At 38.6% G+C, this 23293-nt stretch overlaps 1 protein-coding gene across 12 annotated transcripts in view; it reads right to left on the bottom strand.

Moving 5' to 3' along the window:
* SPATA6 (spermatogenesis associated 6) overlaps positions 1–10011 on the bottom strand; it is a 173595-nt gene extending 163584 nt beyond the window's left edge. For all 12 annotated transcript variants that reach the window (XR_012420408.1, XR_012420409.1, XR_010578620.2 and 9 more), the window contains exon 1: positions 9767–10011. Coding sequence is in view for 6 of the 12 variants with exons in the window: in XM_005543427.4 (XP_005543484.1) it covers positions 9767–9817 (51 nt within the window). In the remaining 6 variants the exon portion in view is untranslated. The remainder of the gene's footprint in view (positions 1–9766) is intronic.
* Positions 10012–23293: the final 13282 nt, after the last annotated feature.

Raw genomic sequence — 23293 nt, 5'->3', positions numbered from 1 at the left:
AGAAGTTTTTTTAATGTTAAAAAAAAAAGCATTTAGGAGCCTCTCTGAACCTATTCTGGTTCAAGGGCTGCCTGATAAATTTAAAGAATAATAAATAAAGCTCTTAAGAAACATTGAGAATAAAAGCTCCAATACATATCTAATAGTACTGCCAGAAAGTAAGACAGGAGAGAACAGCAGAAAAACAATACTCAAAAATATGATAGCTAAGAATTTTCCAGAACTAAAGAAAACCTTAAATTAAATTCTCAAGTGGAAAGCATACACCCAGTGCAAAACAGAATAAACAAATAAATCCACAGCTCTGTACATCACAGTGTACTGAAATACATCAAGGATAAAGTGAAAATACATAATCATAGTGACGAATTTAATATATCTCCATTACAAACGGGTAGATTATACAGACAAAAAATTTAATATGGAATTGAATTTCAGAATAAGTAAGACTGATGTGATAATGACAGATAGAGCTGTATATCCAACAAATGAGATTATATATTAAGTAAGTAGAGAGCATTCACAACAACTGGATAAGTATCAGGACACAAAGGAAATAACAAAAATAATATCATACAGACCTTGTTCACTAGCTATGATGGTTAATTTTATGTATCTACTTCATTTGGTTAAGGGATACGCAAGTAGCTGGTAAACATTATTTCTTGGTGTGTCTGTGAGGATTATTCCATAAGAGATTAGTATTTGAATCAGCACACTGAGTAAAAAAGACCATCCTCACCAATGTGGGCAGGTATTATACCATCTGTGAAGAGCAAGGATAGAACAAAAGGGCAGATTAAGGGCAAATGTTTTCTCTCTCCTTGAGCTCGGACATCCATCTTTTCCTGCCCTTGGATAACAGAACTGCAGGTTCTCAACCCTTCAGACTCCAAGACTTACACCTGGTTCTCAGGTCTTTGTACTCAGATTGAATTACATCACCAAGCTTCACTGGTTCTGCAGTTCGCAGACAGCTTGCAGGCAGCATATCATGGGACTACAAAGCTGTCATAATCAAGTGAGCCAATCCCCATAATAAATTCCCTATTAAATAACTATATAGTATATCCCATTGGTTCTGTTTTTCTGGAGAACCCTAATACATGACCCCAATGCAATTAATTAAAATACCACAGTAAAAGATAATATATATGTATATGTGTGGGTATGTATGTGTGTATGTAGGGGGGAGAGTATGAGTATGGGAGAGTGTTACACACACATAAATCTTATGCATCTTGGAATTAAAACAAATCCTAGATAATTCATAAGCTAAAGTAGAAATCATAATAAAAATTATAAAATATTTAGAGCCAAATGATTTCAAAACATTATCAATACCTTTGAGATGCCAGTTAAATAGCAACTGGAAGCAAATCAAGTGTCTTAAAGGCAGACATTACAATGAGAAAAAATATTGCAAATTGCAGAGGAGTGGTAAATACAAAATTCAGGATACCGATTAGCCAAAAAGAAGAAGGAAAAAGGGATTACACTAGGCAGAGATTTACAGGACACTTCACCCGGATGGGTACACAGGTGTTCATTAAATGTTACTCTGTAACTTCCTATATGTCTGAAATATTTCAAAATAAATGTTTTAAAAATAAGTGAAAAAAGGTATTTGACTCATAAAGCTAAAATCTCTCTACAAATACAAATAAAAGATCCTAAATAAAAAATTAGCCAATCAAATCCAGCAAAATAGAGTAAAAAATGTACATCCTGACTTAAAAGAATTTATCACAGGAATGGGAATAGTTCAACATCAAAAAGTATCATTGTTTTTATAGACTTGTTTTATAGAAAACAATATTATATAATAATTTCACTGGACTGAAAAAAAATCCAAAATAACTCAACATTTGGGATTTTTAAAAATTAGAATAGAAGGCAACTTTATTAACTCAACAAATGAAAACCCTACAGCCAATATTCTATTAGGTTGAACTACATTTGAAATGGCTGAGGTTTTTTATGTCAAAAAAAAAGGCCCATTATCAGCAATTTCATAGGATTTGATCTAATACTGGTGAAACTTCAGACGCATAATTTAAAATCAGAAAAAAAGATAAAGATACCTACTTTGTTATCCCTAACATTAAACACTATACTAGGAATTCTAGCCATCAACGTAAAGACAAGGCAAAAAAAAAAAAAGACAAAGGATTGTACTGCGGAAGTCAAAACTGTCTATTTTCAAACAACATGATTTTCCACATAAAAAATACAAGTAACTATTGAAATAATATGTTATTTCATGTTACTTAATGTTGCATTCAAAATTAAAATAAAAAATGTGCAAGCAACAAAGATATATACAAGAATGCCCCTAGGAGCACAATTTGTAATATCCCCAAACTAGAAAAAACAAGAATGTCCATCAACAATAGAATGAATAAATAGTGGTATACTCATTTAAGAAGGGGGAAAAGGGCTATTGTCTCAAAAACCACAAGGATAAACTCTCACAAATTAGTTAGACATAAAAGAGTTCATACCATACAAAATAGATTATAGATAGATATAGCTAGATTTCAAAACTTCAAAATACATTGTGATAGAAGTCAAGATGTGGTTACCTTTGGGAAAGGAACGGGGTAGGTGAAGTGGCTGGGAGGGAGACAGCCCAATGGAGTGATCTGGGTTTCTGATAATATTCTAATTATTGGTGATTACACATTTATGATTTGTGTACTTCATGAATATATGCTATAGTTCCATAAAAACTTAATTTTAAAAATCAATAACACAATAAATATATACAAGTTTGTCAAGTAAAATAATCATTTTAAAAATCAATAGCATTCTTTGTTTACCAGAAACAAAAAAATTAGAAAATGAAAAACATGCAGTACTAAAAAGAGCAAAAACAAAGTAAAATATAAACTTCAACTAGACGATCTTTGAAAATTCTATTACATAAAACCAATAGAGGTTTAGTATCCAAAATATATTTAACAAGAAGAAGAAAACAAAAGACTACACTTTTAAAGGACAAAGGATATTGGTAGTCACAGAAAAGGAAACCTCTAGGATCCGAGATTGGAGTTAAGCAGCCACAATCCAAGGAATGCCTGGAACCATCAAAAACTGGAAGAGGCAAGGAAAGATTCTTCCCCAGAGCTTTTGAAAGGAGCACTGTTCTGCTGACACTTTTATTTTGTACTCTGGCCTCCAGAAATGTGAGGGAATAAATTTCTGTTGTTTTAAGCAACCACATTTGTGATAATTTGTTATGACAGTCCTAGAAAACTAACCAGATACCCTGAGACTCAATAGCTCCATTTCTAGATCTGCTCCCTAGAGCACTGGGTCACCATTCTATAAGACCCAAAATCATCCTTTTACACAAATATTTTCAACTTACCTATACATATAACTAAACAATAAACCAATGTCCTAATTAAAGTTTGAAAAAATACAGAAATATTTTATAAGAAAATACATATTTCTAACATGTAAATGCTTGGGCAAGACTAAACTGGAAGATGTATTTGCACCTATACACATAATCTATGTAAAATGGGCAGTTTCAAATGTGGGATGATAAATGTCCCATACTAGCAACTCGAATACCACAAGCAGCACTGCCATTGGTGCTATGATTTTCCAAAAAAAGTAAACTTAGCAGAGTGTCAAACCAAAGTGTACTGTTTCCTCAATTTACATGGCAATTGCATTACTGTAAAATGCATTTTAAAAACCTTTTAAAAAACTTTGTGTTTATAAATAAAAAAAGATAATTATCAATTGCTATTACGTTATTAATCTCTGGTAATTATAAACAAGTTTTTCATCTACATATTCAATGTGACATTCAAGTCATGCAGGATACCAAACAATTAATATCACAGGACTCCCCAACCACTGTGACAAACAAAAGTAGTCCAGTCAATTTCTAAAATGCTCCCTAGGGCACACAACACACCCCTGAGAATCACAGACACAATGATACTAGGAAATACGTGCAAATATATTCATTGAAACATTGTTTTGAATAATAAAAAGCATTAACTACTAGTATTTAATAAAAAGTCCATTGAGAGGAACAAAAATTACATCACTGTTAATACAAACATATACTGTTTTATAATGACGAAGGAAATGAATTAGACCTGCAAGAATCAACACTGAAAAATCTCCAAAACAGTGAATCAGAAAAAGCAGGCTGCAGAAGGATACATACAAGTAAGATACTACTTGTGCAAAATTTAAAAACAAAACTACAGCATAGGTTATACACAGACATACACATATACTTAATAATAAGTACAAAAATCTGAACAAATAGAATACAGTACAACTTCAGGATATTAGTTATCCTAAGTAAGGTAGTGAGGAAAACATGGTCAGGAAGAGGTAAAAGGTACAGAGGAGGCCTCAACTACATGCAACATTATATTTCTTAAAAACAAAAATCTGCAGCAAACATGTAAAATATATCATTTGTTAAATGAGGGGTGGGGTATCAAAGGATTCAGTATATTTTTTTCTACTAATTTGAACTATTTTATAGTTAAAATTTTTTAAAGTCTATATTCCAGCAAAATTTACTACCAACTATGGCTTAACTGTGACTGAGACACTACTCCACAGGAACCTGGATAAGGATCACAAAGATAAATGTTCAGGTGAGTAGTGACTGAAAGAACCCACATCTGTCTGCCACAATGCTATGATTAGTTTGAGTTAGGTAATGAGATGAAGTGAGAATTACATGCAATCCCAAATTGACACTATTACTTTACCTCCAATATCTTCCTTCTATTTTCCCAAATAAGCTCATATAAATTGAAATATTCAATATAAAAAGAAGAGATAAAGCAGCAATAATACTTCTTCCCATCAAAGATAAAATGTTTTAAAGATTTAAAGTATAAGTGATAGAAAATATAATTCTTTTGATGCTCTTTAAAAAAAGTTACTTAGCATACCATATCATTCTCCAAAGATTCACTGAGAAAAGTCACACTTTCCTCTTAGCAATATATTTTCTCTCGTGTCATATGGCTCTGTTGGGCAACATAAAATGTTGTGTTATACATCCAAACCTTTCTATGTTTTTACTTTCATATTACTTAAGTATAACACAGATGAGATTACCACTAACACAAAATTTCAGCAAAAAAATAAGCATGGAAGGGGTAGAGAAGAGTAAGATTGCACACTTTCAACAGGTAATTAGAGATAACACCTAGTTTCCAGTTTATAAAAATTGGGAGAACACTGAATGTCACCACAAAAAGAAGAAAAAATCAGGCAATAATACAACATGAACTATTCTATATCTGAGTCAAGTATCTTCAAAAGGTAATGGCCACAAAAAGATTTTTACAAGAATGAATATTCATAGTAGTATTATCCAATAACAACCATAACCTGGAAATAAGCCAAACCACCATCAACAAGAGAATGGATAGCATCAGACTAAAAAGCTTCTGCACAGCAAAGAAAACAACCAACAGCAAAGAAAACATACACAATGGGAGAAAATCTGATAGGAGGTTAATATCCAAAATATGTAAGGACCCAAACAACTCAATAGCAAGAAAACAAAAAACCTAATTTTAAAAATGGGCAAGAGGTCTGACTAGGTATCTCAAACGGACAACAAGTGTATGAAAAGTTGCTCACCATCTCTAACCATCAGGGAAATGCAAATCAAAACTATAAGATATCCCCTCGCACATGTTAGAACGACTACTATAATAAAGCCAAAAAATTGTTAAGCGTTGGAAAGAATGTGGAGAAAGGGGAACCCTTGTACACCATTGGTAGAAATGTAAATTAGAAGAGCCATAATAAAAAGTATATTTCCTCAAATAATTTTAAAAAAGAAAAATTTCCTCAAATAATTAAACTACCATATAATCCAGCAATCTCACTTCTGGGTATGTATCCAGAGGAAATCAGTATACGGAAGAGATCCACACTCTCATATTCATTGCAGCATTATTCACCATACTCATGATATGGAAGCAACCTAAATGTTCATCAGTGAATGAATGAATGAAGAAAATGTGGTAGGGGTGTGTGTGAGGGTGTGTGTGTGTACACTATTCTGATTTCGATCACTATAGATTAGTTTGCCAGTACTTAAACTTCACATTGGAGCCACATAGCGTGTGATATTTAGTATCTGACTTGTTTTGCTCAGCATGTTCTTGAGATTCATCCATGTTGTTGGTCCTATCAGTAGTTCCTTTGAATTGTGGAGTAGTATTCTATTGTATGTGTATACTACAACATATTTATCCATTCTTTTTTGTCAAAATTTACATACATTTACACTGTACAAAGTGATGTTTTGCTACATGTATCCACACTGTGAAATGATTAATTCAAGCTAATTAACATTTCCATCACCTCATATACTTATTTCTCTCTGGAAAGCAATTCTGTCTGGAATGGACCTGAAAGGGGAACAAGGGAATTGCGAGGGGTGATGGAAGTGTTCTAAATCTTGATCTGGGTGATGGTGACATGAGTGTATGAATTGACCAAAACCAACTGAGGAAAAAAAGGGAACATAGTGGGAAAAAAAAAAAAACAAAACCAGAACTGCTCTATATTAAAATGAACTACAAAGACCTATCAATCAAATGATTAAAGGCAACATATAAACCTTGACTGGATCCTGGTTTGAAAAAGTTAACTATGGAATCCATGTTTGGGACAACCAGAAACACTTTAATATGAACTAAGTATTAAGAATTTCTCATCAATTATCTTAGGTGTAATAATGGTTTTGAGGTTATATAGAACAATCTCCTTATTTTTTAATTTTATTTGTTTACTTATTTCAGAGACAGGGTCTCACTGTGTCGCCCAGGCTGAAGTGCAGGGCTATTCACAGGTGTGCTCACAGCACACTACAGCCTCAAACTCCTGGCCTGAAGCAATCCTCCTGCCTCAGTCCCCTGAGTAGCTGGAACTACAGGCACCTGTCATCATGCCCAGCTAATATCCTTATTTTTAGAAGACACACGCTGCAGTACTCACAGGTGGAGTATCATTATGTCAATTTTCTTTCAATTTTTAGCAAAAAAAAATTTTATACATAAACATACACACACATAGAGATAAATCAAATTAATGTACATGGTCATGGGTTATAGGTCAGTATTCATTTAACTATTCTTCTAAGTACTCTGTATGTTTGAAAAATCTCATTTAAAAAGTTGGGGAGAAAGATGCCAGTTTCAGTAGATACAGAGTGATCTCCAGGACATACTGAACGAAGAAAAGCGAGATGCAAAATGGTTTATATGCTACCTATTTCATAAAAACAGACATATATATCTCTATATATATATGTTGTGTGGTATGTGACAGAGAGTTTGTGTATCTGTTTATATCAAAATCAGTAGAAATGGTTACTTAAAGCAGGTGAGTATAGGTGGGAAATAGTTTTGAGCCTGAAAGCAACACTTCTCTGAGTATATCATTTTATACAGTCTTGAACTTGAACCATGTAAATGTAAAAGGAAATAGACAAGAAAAAACTAAAATCAAAATGAAGATGTTAAAAATATCTAGGGTCATATAACCTTTCTATTCAATCAAAGCCAAATTAATCAATCAATCAAACATGTTTAATTTGTATGTTTGCTAGTGGGGTTTTCTTTTTGGAGGGGGCGGGGGCGTTGTTTGCTCCTTCTGAGCATCAGAGCCATTTTAAAAGGCTTTTGTTGTTCAGAAATTCAGGAACATTTTGCAGATCTGCTTCTAAATAGTTGTGCAATCCTAGACAAATAATAGCCATGCTAAGCATCGATTTTCTTGGCTGTAAAAAGGGACTGAATTCAATGATTTCCATCTAAGATTTCTCGAAACTATAAAATTCTGTGACTTAAATGTTTGTTGGGGAAAAATATTATTTCCACCTGCATAGTTTTCTTTAGCTCTGATAAGTAACAAAGCTCCATTATTCAGTGAATTACAGAGTCATTCACTTTCTGCAATACAACTAATACTCAAGAGAAAAGTAGCTATTCCTCCGACTCCTTCAAGCAGTAATCAGTTACAACAGAGTACTCTTCCTCTTAGAAAGTTTGTATTGGCAACGTTAGGGAAGCTGCAGCCAGCCAGTCAGGCAGCTGCACTCACCAGACTGCTAAACACCATTAGTTGGCAGGAGGAGGAAGAAGCCAGTAACAAAACCTATTAGGGCTGAACTCTGAAGGAGTTTCACTAAACTTCAGAGGAGGTCGAGAAAGCTTCGTGCATTCCGCTTGCTAAACTAATTTTACTTTACAAAAAGTTGTCAAAAATGGCAGCTTTGGGAGGAAAACAAGTAAAGCTAGGAGTTTCCGAGAAAAATCTCCGCAGGCTTGAAGGTAAAGGGAGAGCCCAAGAAAATTTCTACTTCACCACTACTGCCTCACACTCTGCCCCACCCACACTTCCCTTCTTTAAGACCTAACAAAAGACCTAAAACAGTCCTGTGACTTCCCGAGGGGTTTAAGTTCCGTGCTGCAGCAACCTCATTCTAACGTGAGGAAGGCCAGCCAGGAAAGGCGGGATGCTGCAAGCACGGGTTAAGTGGAGCCTGGCCAGCAGGGTGCACAAGAAGGAAATGCAGAGGGCTCCTGGCTGCAGCACCCAGGAGAGTAATGGTAAATATTTAAGCACCCTCAACCCCCAAGTTTTGCTAGGAGATCAAAGAGAAGACAACATATATAAGAAAACTTAGAGAGTAAGGAGTGAAAAGAGACCGAATGGTGAATTTTGGTTCCAAACTCCGTACAGGTCTGTGCCTGCAGGACTAAAATGGGGTGTGGGAAGGGTCTTGTGGGGATTTCCTCCAGAAGAGACAAGCTGGAGTATTCCTCTGAACAGGAGAATGAGAGGGTTCTCTAAAGAATGCAGGGGAAGAAGTTCAAAACCCTTGGAAGTATTCTGAGATCAACAAGGGGGATAGAGTTTTCTCCTAGCATGGAGAGGTCCAGCCCCTTCACTGGATGAGCGGGGTCTCTGCCCCAGCTGGACTTCCACAGGAGGAGGGCGGAAAACATCCTCTTGAGCAAGTCTGGAGACTGCAGGGGTGGGGCTGTAAGTTTGGGGAAGGAAGAGCTTCCCTCATAAAGTTGACTGGGCCTTTCTTACAATGGCTGGCACAAAGTCGGAAGGGTCTGGGGACGGGAGGGGCCTGAAGTGATCTCTGAGGAGTTGGGTTTTTCCTGGAAGGCCCTGGGAGGGAAGGCAAGGTACTTAGCGCAGTGACACAATTCAGTTGTTAGGTGTGAAGATTCCCCTTTGAAGACAGAATAAAGAAAGGCCCCTTCATTAATGCGGGGTTTGAAACTGGTCCGAAGTGGTGTGCTTGCAGGGATTCGGGAGGAAATGCGACCCCCACCCCCATATTTGGGAAAGGCGGGGACAACAATTCTCTAAGAGAACTGGAGCCCAGAAGAAGAAGAAAAACAAAGCTCCCGCGCCGCGCACATACACTCTCTCTCACTGGAAAGTTAGGAGCAAGGAAAGGAACTCAAGTGGTTTGGGAACGATCTGAAAGCGCGCAAGCTGGAAGTCGGGTTGAAGCCAGCGTAGCGGAGCAGGAGTCAGGCTTCTGCGTGGCCGGAGTGGAAGGGCGCTCATGAGTGCGAGGTGTGGCAGGACCAAGGGGGCGTGGGGTCGAAGCTCCCTAGGGATGATTCGGAGGGTGAAGGTGGTTTGGGGGTGATTCTGGGCTCTCGGAGGTGACCTGAGGGAGTCCCTGAGCCAATGCGCGAGGGTGGGAGGCGCTACCGGTACTCACTGAGCTGATCTCCAGCGCCAGGGCGCACTGCAGCGCCTTCACCTTCGGCATCCGTGCGGGGAGGGGCGGCGGGGAGTGACCCCAGCCACCGGCCTTAGTGAGGCGGGGAGACCTGGGGCTGGGCGGGGACGGGGAGGAGACGAGGTGGCGGCGGCGGTGGCAGCAGTGGCCCCCAGGCCGGGGCCCGCGGTCCAGCCTGGGTCCCGCCGGAGAAGCAGCTGAGCGCGGGGCGCAGGCTCGTTGTCATGGCAGCTGGGGGGGCGGGGCCGGAAGAGAGGCCGCGCGGGGCGCTCCAGGGGCCACCCGCGCGGGGGCGAGCTCTGGAGGCGGGGCTTGACGAACGCCGAGCGAGGCGGAGCCGGGCAGGGGGCGGGGCTTCTGAAGGGGCGGGGTGAGGCAAGGCAGTTCCTCTGTGATGTCAAACTGCGCCCAAAGCCAGAGGAAAGGGAGCAGCTGTTTGTATGATGGGACAGTACTCAGTTCAGGGAGTTGGAGTTCCGGTAAGGCCGTCGGAGGGAAGCCCTGAGTTCCAATGTGGTGATGGCACCTTGGGCTAGTGGCGACCCACTGTGGCCTCAGTTTTCCCAACTGTAAGAGAATAATAATTATTAGACCTCCTATTTGAATTTCATGGTACAGTTTACAAAGCCAGCATGAGGATACTGGGAATTAGAGAAGAAACGACCAAATCAAATTCGGAACCAGGACTGGAACCCAGGCGCTCTCAAGTTAAACCTCAATTGCCTCCCTGAGGAGAGGGGCTTGAATCAGATCGTCCATACTCCTGGTCTCCTATTCTGTGATTCTCTTTGTTAGCGCGTTCCCTTTTCCCTTCAAGTTTTCCTGTCTAAATCACCCGTGTATGCATCTTAATGCATATTGCTTAAGTGGAACCGTCAATGAGGGGCCAAAAATAAGTCCAGCTGTGAAGGGCCTGGCAATAGACCATCAAAGATAAAAAGAACCTAAGAGATTGCCCAATCCAATCATGCTAAAAATCATTTGTATTGCAAAATACATTATACATGCAGAAGTGTATAAAACACGTTTATCTTAATAATAATGTGAACAGTACCTGTACAACTAGCACCAGGTTAAGAAATAAAACATTACCAGCACCTGAAAAATGCCCCCAACGATTACATTGCCTTTCTTGCCCTGGAAGTAACCACTATCCTGACTTTTGTTGCAATAATTCTCTTCCTTTTGCCATTCATGTATGCATTTCTAAACAAGATGTTGTTTAATGTTTTCTGGTATTGATAGTATAGGAATGGAATTAATACTGTATGTATTTTTCTGTGATTTGCTTCTCCCACTTAATATTATGCTGTGGAATTCAGCCACTGGTGATGCTGTGTAGCTCAAGTTTTTTCCATTACTGGACAGTATTCCAATATAGATTAATTGATTTATCCTTCCTACTATTGATGATCATTTACACTGTTTTCATTTTTAGCTATTATTAACAATGTTATGAACATCGTAGTACAAGTCTGTGTCTATTAATGCACATGTACTAGAGTAGAAGTGGGTTGACTGGGTATTAGGGTTTTGCACATGTGGGACTTTAAAAAGTAAGACCACACCATTTTCCAAAGTAGTGTACCTATTTATGTTTCTGGTGGGGATGTATAAGAGTTCTTATTTTTCCACATCATCGGCAACATTTGTGTTTGGATTTTTAACTTTTGTATATTTGGATGTGTGTATTTTAGGTATTTCAGTGTGGTTTTATCTTGCATCTCTGGGTACTGTTGAGGTTGAGTACCTTTGGTTTTGTTAGGCTTTCCGTTTTCTCTTACTGAACTGCCAAGTAGTTATCTTGCCCCCTTTTCTATTGGTCTCTCTCTCAGTTCTTTATATACTCTGGATAATAATTATATGTCTACTCTGTATGTTGCAAATATCCTTTCCACTTTGTGTTTGCATTTTAATTTTACATATAGTCTGTGATTAACAGAAGATAAATTGTTGTCGTGGAGTATGAGTATTCTCAGTTTGACCAAATAATTCCAAGTTGCTGTCCAGAACACCATACCAGTCTACGCTCCCAATGTTTGAAGGCCCCACATTCTTCCCAGGCTTGGCATTATCAAGCGTTCTTGTTTTCCCCAACATAAGCGACATAAACTGTCATCTCACTATTGAATTTTTCAGATTACTGATGAATCTGAGCATGTCTGTATGTGCTACAAGATTTTCTATCTTTACTATAAATCATCTGCTCATAATGCTTTACCCATATTCTATCAGGATTTTTGTCTCTTTTTAGGAGTTTTGTGTATTCTGGTTAGTTAATTAATTCTAAGATGCTACAAAAATCTTCTCTCTTTATGGTCTTTTTATAAACTTTGTCCAGGACTTTGTTTTGTTTTGGGGTTTTTTGGTTTTTTTGTTTTGTTTTGTTTTTGACAGGGTTTTACCCCTGTCACCCAGGCTCTGGAATGCACTAGCGCAATCTCGGCCCAAAGCAACCTCTGCTTACCCAATGATATGGTTTTGCTGTGTCCCCACCCAAATCTCATCTTGAATTGTACTCCCATAATTCCCACATGTTGTGGGAGGGAGCCAGTGGGAGATAATTTGAGTGTTGGGGGTGGTTTCCCCCATACTGTTCTCGTGGTAGTGAATAAGTCTCATGAGATCTGATGGTTTTATCAGGGGTTTCCACTTTTGCATTTTCCTCATTTTCTCTTTCTGCCATCATGTAGGAAGTGCCTTTTGCCTCCTGGCATGATTCTGAGGCCTCCCCAGCCCTGTGGAACTGTAAGTCCAATTAAACCTTTTTCTCTTTCCAGTCTTGGGTATGTCTTTATCAGCAGCATGAAAATGGGCTAATACAGTAAATTGGTACCAGTAGAGTAGGTTTTGCTGAAAAGATATCCGAAAATGTGGAAGCAACTTTGGAACTGGGTAACTGGGAGAGGTTGGAACAGTTTAGAGGGCTCAGAAGACAGGAAAATGTGGGAAAGTTTGGAACTTCCTAGGGACTTGTTGAATGGCTTTGGCCAAAAGCCTGATAGCCACATAGATAATAAGGTCCAGGCTGAAGTGGTCTCAGGTGGAGATGAAGAACTTATTGGCAACAGGAGCAAAGGTGACTCTTGTTATGTTTTAGCAAAGAGACTGGGGGCATTTGGCCCCTGCCCTAGAAATCTGTGGAACTTTGAACTTGAGAAAGATGATTTAGGGTATCTGGCAGAAAAAATTTCTAAGCAACAAATCTTTCAAGATGTGACTTGGGTGCTGTTATAGGCATTCAGTATTATAAGGGAAGAATAGCATAAAAGTTTGGAAAATTTGTAGCCTGACAATGTGATAGAAATGGAAAACCCATTTTCTGAGGAGAAATTCAAGCTGGCTGCAGAAATTTGCATAAGTAATGGGGAGCCTAACGTTAATCCCCAAACTGTGGAGAAAATGTCTCCAGGCCGTGTGAGGGGTATTCACAGCAGCCTCTCCTATCACAGGCCCTGAGGCCTAGGAGAAAATGGTTTCATGAGCTGGGCCCAGGGTCCCCATGCTGTGTGCAGCCTAGGGACTTGGTGCCCTGTGTCCCAGCTGCTCCAGCCATGGCTGAAAGGGGCCAACATAGAGATCAGGCTGTGGCTTCGGGGGGTGCAGTCCCCAAGCTTTGGCAGCTTCCACATGGTGTTGAGCCTGTAAGTACACAGAATCAAGAATTGGGGTTTAGGAACCTCCACCTAGATTTCAGAGGATGTATGGAAACGCCTGGATGCCCAGGCAGAAGTTTGTTGCAGGAGTGGGGCCATCATGGAGAACCTGTGCAAGGGCAGTGAAGAAGGGAAATGTGGGGTTGGAGCCCCCATGCAGAGTCCCTACTGGGGTGCCACCTAGTGGAGCTGTGAGAAGAGGGCCACTGTTCTCCAGACCCCAGAATGTTAGATCCACCAACAGCTTGCACAATTCACCTGGAAAAGCCACAGACACTCAATGCCAGCCTGTGAAAGCAGCCGGAGGGAGGCTGTACCCTGCAAAGCCACAGGGGCAAAGCTTCCCAAGACTGTGGGAACCCATGTCTTGCATCAGCATGACCTGGATATGAGACCCAGAGTCAAAGGAGATCATTTTGAAGCTATAAGATTTGACTGCCTCGCTGGATATTAGACTTGCATGGGCCCTGTAACTCCTTTGTTTTGACCAATTTCTCTCATTTGGAATGGCTATATTTACCCAATACCTGTACCCAAATCCTATCTAGGAAGCAAATAGCTTGTTTATGATTTTACTGGCTCATAGCCAGAAGGGACTTGCCTTGTCTTGTCTTGGTATGAACTTTTGGGTTAATGCTGAAATGAGTTAAGACTTTGGGGGACTGTTAGGAAGGCGTGATTGGTTTTGAAATGTGAGGACATGAGATTTGAAGGGGCCAGAGAAAGAATGATATGGTTTGGCTGTGTCCCCACCCAAATCTCATCTTGAATTGTACTCCCATAACTCCCACATGTTGTGGGAGGGACCCAGTGGGAGATAATTTGAATCATAGGAGCTGTTTCCCCCATATTGTTCTTATGGTAGTGAATAACTCTCATGAGATCTGATAGTTTTATTAGAGGTTTCCATTTTTGCATCGTCCTCATTTTCTCTTGCCGCTGCCATGTAAGAAGTGCCTTTTGATGAGTTCATGTCCTCTGCAGGGACATGGATGAAACTGGAAACCATCATTCTCAGCAAACTAACACAAGAACAGAAAACCAAACACTGAGCGTTGTCACTCATAAGTGGGAGTTGAACAATGAGAACACGTGGACACAGGGAGGGGAGCATCACACACCAGGGCCTATTGGGGGGTGGGGAGCTAGGGGAGGGATAGCATTAGGAGAAATACCTAATGTATATGATGGGTTGATGGGTGCAGCAAACCACCATGGCACATGTATACCTATGTAACAAGCCTGCATGTTCTGCACATGTATCCCAGAACTTAAAGTATAACATAAAAAAAAAGAAAAAGTGCCTTTGCCTCTGCCATGATTCTGAGGCCTCCCCAGCCAGGTGGAATTCTGAGGCCTCCCTAGCCATGTGGAACTGTAAGTCCAATTAAACCTCTTTTTCTTCCCAGTCTTGGGTATGTCTTTATTAGCAGCATGAAAATGGACTAATACACCCCAGCTCAAATGATAATCCTGCCTCAACCTTCCAAGTAACTGGGACTACAAGCATGTGCCACAGTGCCTGGCTAATTTCTGCATTTTCTGTAGAGACAAGGCTTCGCCATGTTGTCCAAGCCGATCTCAAACTCCTGGGCTCAAGGGAAACACCCACCTCGGCCTCCCAAAATGTTGGGATTACAGGCGTGAACCACTGCACCCAGCCATTAGGGTGTACTTTCGTTCATAGAAGTAACCTAAGTTCAATGTAAATCAATCATTTTTGCCTTATATTTGTGTTGTGTTTTTAACATTTTAGTAAGTCTTCCCCAAATTAGCTTGGTATGGTGGCACATGCCTGTGGTCCCAGCTACTTGGGAGCCTAAGGTAGGATTGCTTGAGTCCAGGAGGCGGAGTCTGCAGTGAGTGATGTTTGCGCCACTGTACTGCAGCTTGGGTAACAGAACCCTGTCCTGTCTCAAAATAAACAAACAGTTTTCCTAGTCCCCAGATGCAAACATACTGCATTTTCTGTTTTCTTTTATTAACTTTATAGTTTACCTTTCACATTTTGATATTTATTCTATCAAGACTCAATTTTTGTACATGATGTTAAACAGTAATCCAGGATTTGCTTTCTTGTTATTGTTTTCCCTTTTTAAAAAGTATGCTAGATTTTCCAGCAGTACCTACTAAACATTCTGTGCTTCCTCTCACTGATTTGTGGTATCACCTTTCTTATGTATTAACTACCAAAGTTCTGTTTTCAACTTTGCTCTTCTGTTCCAGTCTTCTATTTCTCTCTTCTTGCAACAGTACCACATTACTTCTGTTTATTACTATGGCTTCTATTTGGCAAGTCTCCTTTTTTAGGAGACAGATTTAGCTATTTGTGATCCTTCATTGCTTCTTTTCATTTTAGAGTAATTTTATCAAGTTCCTCAAATAGTCCAGCTGGAATTGGAATTTTGACAATGATACATTAAACTTATAGATTAATTCAGGGAAATGACATCTTTGTAATATTATGTCATCCCACCCAAGTGCATGGAATGTATCTCTTTTTTTTTTTTTTTTTTTTTGAGACGGAGTCTCGCTCTGTCACCGAGGCTGGAGTCAGTGGTGCTATCTTGGCTCACTGCAACTTCTGCCTCCTGGATTCAAGTGATTCTCCTGCCTCAGCCTCCGAGTAGCCAGGACTACAGGCACCCACCGCCATGCTCAGCTAATTTTTGTATTTTTAGTAGAGACAGCATTTCACCATATTGGCCAGGCTGGTCTCAAACTCCTGACCTCGTGATCTGTCCACCTCGGCGTCCCAAAGTGCTGGGATTACAGGCATGAGCCACCACGTCCGGCTGGAATGTATCTCTATCAGACATATTCTATGTCCTTCACTAGAGTTTTCAAGTTTTGTCCATAGAGATCTTATGTAATTCCTAGGTATTTAACTATAGTTTTTCTCTTTATAATATTGAGAATAGTTTCTGAAGTTTTAGTTATTTTTACTAGTTTGTTGTTGCAACTATACAGAAATTTTGTCTTTATAAGTTAATCTGGCAAATCTGTTAAACCCTTGCTGATTGAAATAGTTTCTCTGTTCCATTGTTAGTATTAATATTTTTCTCACAGAGATGATAAGCACTATACTGATTTTTCATTGCTAGCATAACAAATTACCATAAACTTAGTGGCTTAAGTGACATAAATTTATTATCTTTTAGTTGTGTATTTCAGAAGTCCAATACAAGTTTTGCTGGACTAACATCATGGGGTCAGTAGGGCTGGATTCCTTTCTGAATGCTCTAGGAGAAAATCCATTTTCTTGCCCTTTCCAGCTTCTAAAACCCATTAGCTTTCCTCAGCTCATAGTCCCCTTTATCTAGCTTCAAAGTTAGTAGTTCCTCGTCCAGTCTTTCTCACATTGCATCATTCTGACCTACTCTTGTACCTCACTCTTCCACCTTTAAGTACCCTTGTGGTTACATTGAGCCCACCAAGATAACCAGGGTAATCTCCTTATCTAAAGGTCAGCTGATTAGCCACTTTAATTCTATTGATTGCCTTAATTCTCTTTTCCACATAACAAAACATAGTCACAGATTTCTGAAATTAGGACATGGACATGTTTGGAGGCTCATTATTCTGCCTACCACAAACAACAAAACACATAATAATTGCATTGCATTGAAGTACATCAAATATGTTGAAAACTCATGAGTTGGTAATGTTATTCAAAGGGGAAAAAGCATTGGTCAGATTTGGATGACTTTAAGAACCAATTCATTCTGAAACTGAGAAATAAAAGAAATCAAGCATTTATCCTGAATATCTTGTTTGAATTCTACCTCAGGGTGACCAAAGAGCTGATGAAAGAAAGTTCTTTATAGAAAAATCCCCAATATAAATGAATAAGAATAAAGAATTGAAATATTCTTGGCTGCTGAAACCATTAGTGAAAAGCTGATGAGGAATTTCATAATAGATTAGTCTGATAGCACTCAAACACACTGATCAATCCTAATGTCACAAAAAACGGTATGTCCTTTGAGATGATGCAATTGGAAGTACACAATATCACCATTCATATCAAAAAATCAAACTTGAATCTTATCAAGTATCCAAATCTGTCACCAACATACAGGAAATATAAAATGTAAAGTAACTCGTTAGAAAACGTCATAGTGATGCAAGCAGCAAAATAAATACAATGTTATTTCTTCAACAAATAAATCGCAAAGAAGAAAAGAAGACTTAATGGATTAAAAAAGACTAAAGTGAACCTAATGTGAAGTGTTTATGAGACCACTGCAGAAATTTGAATGCTACTGGATACACGATCTTGAGAAATTATCGTTAAATGTTTACGTATGATAGTAATACTAGGGTCCTGTTTTTTTAAGAGCTCCTTCAAAAAAAAGTGTTACACATTGAAGTATTTATGGATAAAATATGATGTCTTGAATTTGCTTCAGAATACTCCTGGTGAGGTTGGAGGTGGTAATGATGGAAAGTAGGTGAAGGTATGGATGAAACACATGAGCCACGTAATTGTTGAAGGCTGGTACCAAGTATGCTGGAGTTGATTTTACTATTTGTTTCCTACTTTTGTTTATGTTTAATTCCATATTAACACATACAAAAGTAAATAGATATTGAACAGTGTCAAGTGCCTTTTCTATACTGATTATTGAGATAATCATATGAGCTTTCAACTTCAGCCGATTTATGAAATGAATTATATCGATAGCTTTTTCTGATGATGCACCTTTCTTGTAGCCCTGTACTACATTATTTTGTGAAAATGCTTCTGGATTGTTAGTTAATACTTTATTTAGGTTTGTGCATCTATATTCATAAGAGAATTGGACCTATAATTTTTTTCTTTTATTGCCTTTTCCTTATTTTGGAATCTAGATTACACCAACCTCATAAAATAAGGGCACATGTAAGAGCAAATGCTCTTATCTTGCAGATGCCTGAATGAGGAGGCAAGATCAGTTTGGCAGTTGAAGCAGCTGGAATCTGCAATTCAGAGAATCTAAGAAAAGACAGCCCTGCAGAGAGAGACCCAGAAACCTAGGAGGGGTTTCTCCAAATATTCAAGGCTGAGGGATAAATGTTACATACACAGGGTGAGCCTCCAGAGGCTTGCCGATTAGCAACGGCTACAGTTTCCTTATCTCAGGGATCACAGATTGTGCTACCTATTGCCTACCATCTGAAAACAATTGCTTCCAATATTTCATCCAGTTTAATATTTATTTAAACCAAGGTTAATCTGGCATCAGTTATTCCATTGTGAGTGGATGTGAAAGTACCAATTCCATTCCGTTTTACTATTAACTATCCTTAGCCTTAATATGTATCAGTAGGTGGCTTGTTGCTAGGAATATTAAATGAATGGCATGTTTCATAGGTTGTGTTTAAAGTGTTTTTTGAGTTAGAGCTTTCTTCAATAATACTTTATGATGTCAAAAACACTTAAAAGTCATAGTGTTGAACATCTATATAGGGTTGGATCTATAATAACTTCTTAACTTTTCCTAAACACTGTTTTTTGTTTGTTTGTTTGTTTGTTTTGTTTTTTTTAAGTGAGCACCCAGTTTGGGAAATTCTGAATTAGGGGAATCATAAAAGGTTTCATTTTAGCTGGGCCACATAAGAAAAGTAAGATATCAAATTGTAAAAATCATTAAGAACTTCTATCCCATCTGAAGTGTGAGTTGGGTGCCTCTTCTCTGTGCTCCCTTAACATCCCATTTTATCTATCTATCTATCTATCTATCTATCTATCTATCTATCTATCTATCTGTCTTCTTCCAAATATCCATGAGAAAAAAATCCAATCATAAAAATATTTTAGGCTGGGTGCGACGGCTCACGTCTGTAATCCCAGCACTCTGGGGGGCCAAGGTAGGTGGATCACGAGATCAAAAGATCGAGACCATCCTGACCAACATGGTGAAACCCTGTCTCTACTAAAAATACAAAAAAAAATTAGCTGGACATGGTGGTGTAGGCCTGTAGTCCCAGCTACTAGGGAGGCTAAGGCAGGACAATGGCTTGAACCCGGGAGGCGGAGGTTGCAGTGACCCAAGATCGCACCACTGTACTCCAGCCTGGTGACAGAATGAGACTCCGTCTCAAAAAAAAAAAATATATATATATATATATATATTTTTTTTTTTAATATTCCAATTGTCTCACTTTGTGGATGAGGAAAATAAGTAGTTAGAGGTCAAGTAACTTGGCCTACATCTTTTCCCAAGATTGTAAACTCCTAGTGAGCAGTAACCACATCTTCATTTTCTTTGTATAAAACAAGAAAGTTTAGCATGAAAAAGGTACTCAATTACAAATGTGTTGGATTGAAATGAAGACCCTTGGAAGGGGATTTTGTACCTGAGGATCTCTTTCCTTTGGCCATACTGTTCCATGAACAAAGTTCAGCCTTTGAAGGCAGGCTGACTTGAGGTTATTACTACCTTTACCATTTGATAGCTATGTGACCTTGGCCATGTTGTTTCAACACTCTGAACCTCATTTTCTCTGTGTATGTGTGGTCCTTCTTATAAGTTTGTGAAAAATGTGAAGTCCTTAGCCATGATAGCCCAATATAACAGGCTAAATGATAATAGGTTCATGTTCTTTTCCTTTATGTTCTCAGATAAGCACTGTCCAACTTTGAGGTGTTTTGAGGTCTCGCCTGATTTGGATTGTTTAAGTTTATGCTATTCTTTGAATTCTCTGAGCTGTTCTGAAGCAGTGTATCATGAACAAAAACATCCCCAGTTCAGTCCAAACCCCTGGTTACATATCATTCTTATTCCATGTTATAACTAGTTTGAGGGTGTTCCCTCTGTTATTGCATTCAAGTTTCAGCCTCACACAGAAATTCAGCAGCCAATTTCTAAGCCCTAAGCATAAAACTTGGGGGGAAAATGACCTAAAGAGCAGCATTATGAATAGCACTATTATAATTAATGATCTCTCAGGAAGATTTACAATGCAGGTAGCAGATAAAACAAGTAGTATTGCTTCTGCACTTCCCCTCCTTTTATTCGCTATGAAATTTTATGGAAAATAAGTCCAGTGAAAAATGTAAGCTCTTAATCTTTCCCAGAAATCCTACCTCATTTGATGAATACTTTGAGGGAATGAATTAGAACATTTTTTTCTTTTATAGTCTACTTTGCATTTACAAAGTGAGGATGGTAGCTTAGGCTGCCTGGCCAACTGATGAGAAGGTCAGAGGGTCAGAGGCATTCTTAAAGACCTCTATTGTCTTTCATTCATGTTCATTTTCCACAAGGGAAGTAATTTCCAACAAATCAGTGTCTTCATTAGTAATAATATTATTAACAACAATAATAGCCATAGTAACTGTTCAGTGAGAGTCCATTATATATCAGGCATTCTGCAAGGTACTTTATATACATATGAGTAAACCTTACACAATTCTACAGGGAGGTATTTGTATTCCCATTTAACAAATAAGGAAACAAGGTCCAAGTAAATTAACTTGCCCAAGGTCACACAGGTAGTACTTGGCAGAGCAGGAATTTAAACCTAAATCTTGTCCAACTCCAAAGGCAGCCTTCTATTTGTTATAAATGCTGCCTCTCATCGTCACATATCATTTTGTTATTAACAATAACAAACATACCAATTAGTTTAAGATACAATACAACCAGATAATCATGATGACAACAGTAATTATTATATTATCATAATAAAATAGATGTTTTGTATGTTACTATAATCTTGAATTTGAATAGAAATTTGCTTTCTGAAAGCATGTTCCTGTCATCTAATATGATTCTGTATCTATTAAAGTAGTACTACATCTAGAGTTCTACTACTAGATTTATTTATCACTGAGAATAGTTTGGAAGATTTAAGAGAAACAAGACTTCTTAAATTTCTTATATAGTTTAGAATGAAAAGATATAGCAGGAATAACCTGTAGTAAGAATTTTCTTGTATAGAACAATATGAATTGTACATCTTGGAAAAAATGTGTTTGGGCTTCAAATGTATTATACAACTTTAATAATACATACCCAGAAGAATGTTTTGTTTTATTAATCTTATCTCTCCGAGTAAGATACACTAGTTCCGTCAATAATAATTAGATTGTTATGCCTCTGGCTGAGTTTTAGAAAGTAATAAGCCAATGAGGAATCACTTCCAATTTCTTATACAACAGCCTTGGATGGAGAAGAGTTCCTTTCTGGTGTTAGATCTAGGAAGTTGTTGGGGGAAGGAAGGTTCTGAAATAAGTGGTTCTGATACCATTTATTTTTGTCCACAGCTACCAAGTTTTAAGTATCAGAGACATTGAGTAATTGTGGTAAATGGAACAGTGGCCTCCCAAAAATGTCTGCATCCTAATTCCCAGAACCTGTCGATGTTAGCTTCTATGACAAAAGGGATTTTGTATAAGTGATCAAGTTAATGATCTGCGATGGGGAGATTATTCTGGTTTATCCCGGTGGGCCTCATGTAGTTGCAGTGGAAGCAGAGGAGTCAGTCAGAAAGAAAGTGATATGATGAAAGTGGAGGGAGAAAAAAAGATGTAATACAGAGCCATGAACCAAAGAATGAGGACAGCCTTTAGAAACTGGAAAAAGCAATGAATGGCTTCTCCCCTAGAGACTCCAGAACTAGCCCTGCCAACACCTGGATTTTGGCCCTGTAGAACTCATCTCAGACTTCTGACTTCCAGAACCATAAAATAACAAATTTGTGTTGTTTTAAGCCTCTATTTTGGGGGTACTATACTATAGCAGCAATAAGAACTCTATGCAATAATTGATTTGATCAAAATCTACAGGTAGGTTAAAAGTGAAACAGACTGCAAATTTCTTAAACTAGTCCAGAATCAATTTTGCAACAGAAATTACAAATTTTAAAATCAAAACACAAATAGTGAGCTCAGAGGACTTTTTAAGCCTTGCCTCAGGTAAATAACTCCTCTACGGTGTCTATTAAGGATGGTTTCTTAGCACACTTAATTGATAAGCAATCCCTTTCAGTTCTTTGTAGGCAACCTGCAAATTTTAACAAAATTAAATTCTGATACCAGTCCCTGAAAATAAATCAGGCCTTTTAACTGAGGGTGTGAACAAAAACCATAAGGCCATATTAGCACCAAGTGACTGTCCTCCTATCCCCTGCAACCCTGGGTATTCCATTCTGGGTATTCTTCCTCAGACAGATGTGGCTTATCAATGCCTTTGGGTATCTTCATTTCCACTTGTTCTTATAGGGAGGAAGAGTGGAGATGAGTTGGATCTTTCTCCATTTCTCAATGAGATTGCAGCTCCACTCCCATACTGAAGACCTACTCTTCTGTATGGAGCCTTTCTCAGCTTCTGGCCCTCAGAATAAGGTTGACTTTTCACCTCTCCCTCAAACTTCTGAGCTCCTATACAAATAAAGTAAGAAGCTTTTCTTTAATTGGTTTAATCATGATATGGTTTGGCTCTGTGTCCCCACTCAAATCTCATATTGAATTGCAATCCCAGTTTGGGGAGGGACCTGGTGGGAGGTGACTGGCATGGAAACGGATTTCCCCCTTGCTGTTCTCGTGATAGTTTGTGAGGTCTCATGAGATCTGGTTGTTGAAAAGTGTGTAGCACTTCCCCCTTCACTGTCCTTCTCCCACTCCACCATGCTTGTAGGTTTCCTGAGGCCTCTCCAGCCATGCTTCTGGTACAGCCTGCAGAACTGTCAACCAATTAAACCTCTTTTCTGTGTAAATTATCCAGTCTCAGGTAGTTCTTTAGAGCAGTGTGAGAATGGACTAATACAAATTATCTCTTGCTTAAAGAAATAATAGTTAACAACACCTGGAATTCAATACATATCTGATTCCACTCCAGACCAATTAAATGAGAGCCTTTGG

This window comes from Macaca fascicularis, chromosome 1 (assembly GCF_037993035.2).
Source record: "Macaca fascicularis isolate 582-1 chromosome 1, T2T-MFA8v1.1".
Classification (NCBI taxonomy): Eukaryota; Metazoa; Chordata; class Mammalia; order Primates; family Cercopithecidae; genus Macaca; species Macaca fascicularis.
Note: the sequence above shows the minus strand (reverse complement) of the source record. Positions and strands in the feature narration are given on the sequence as shown.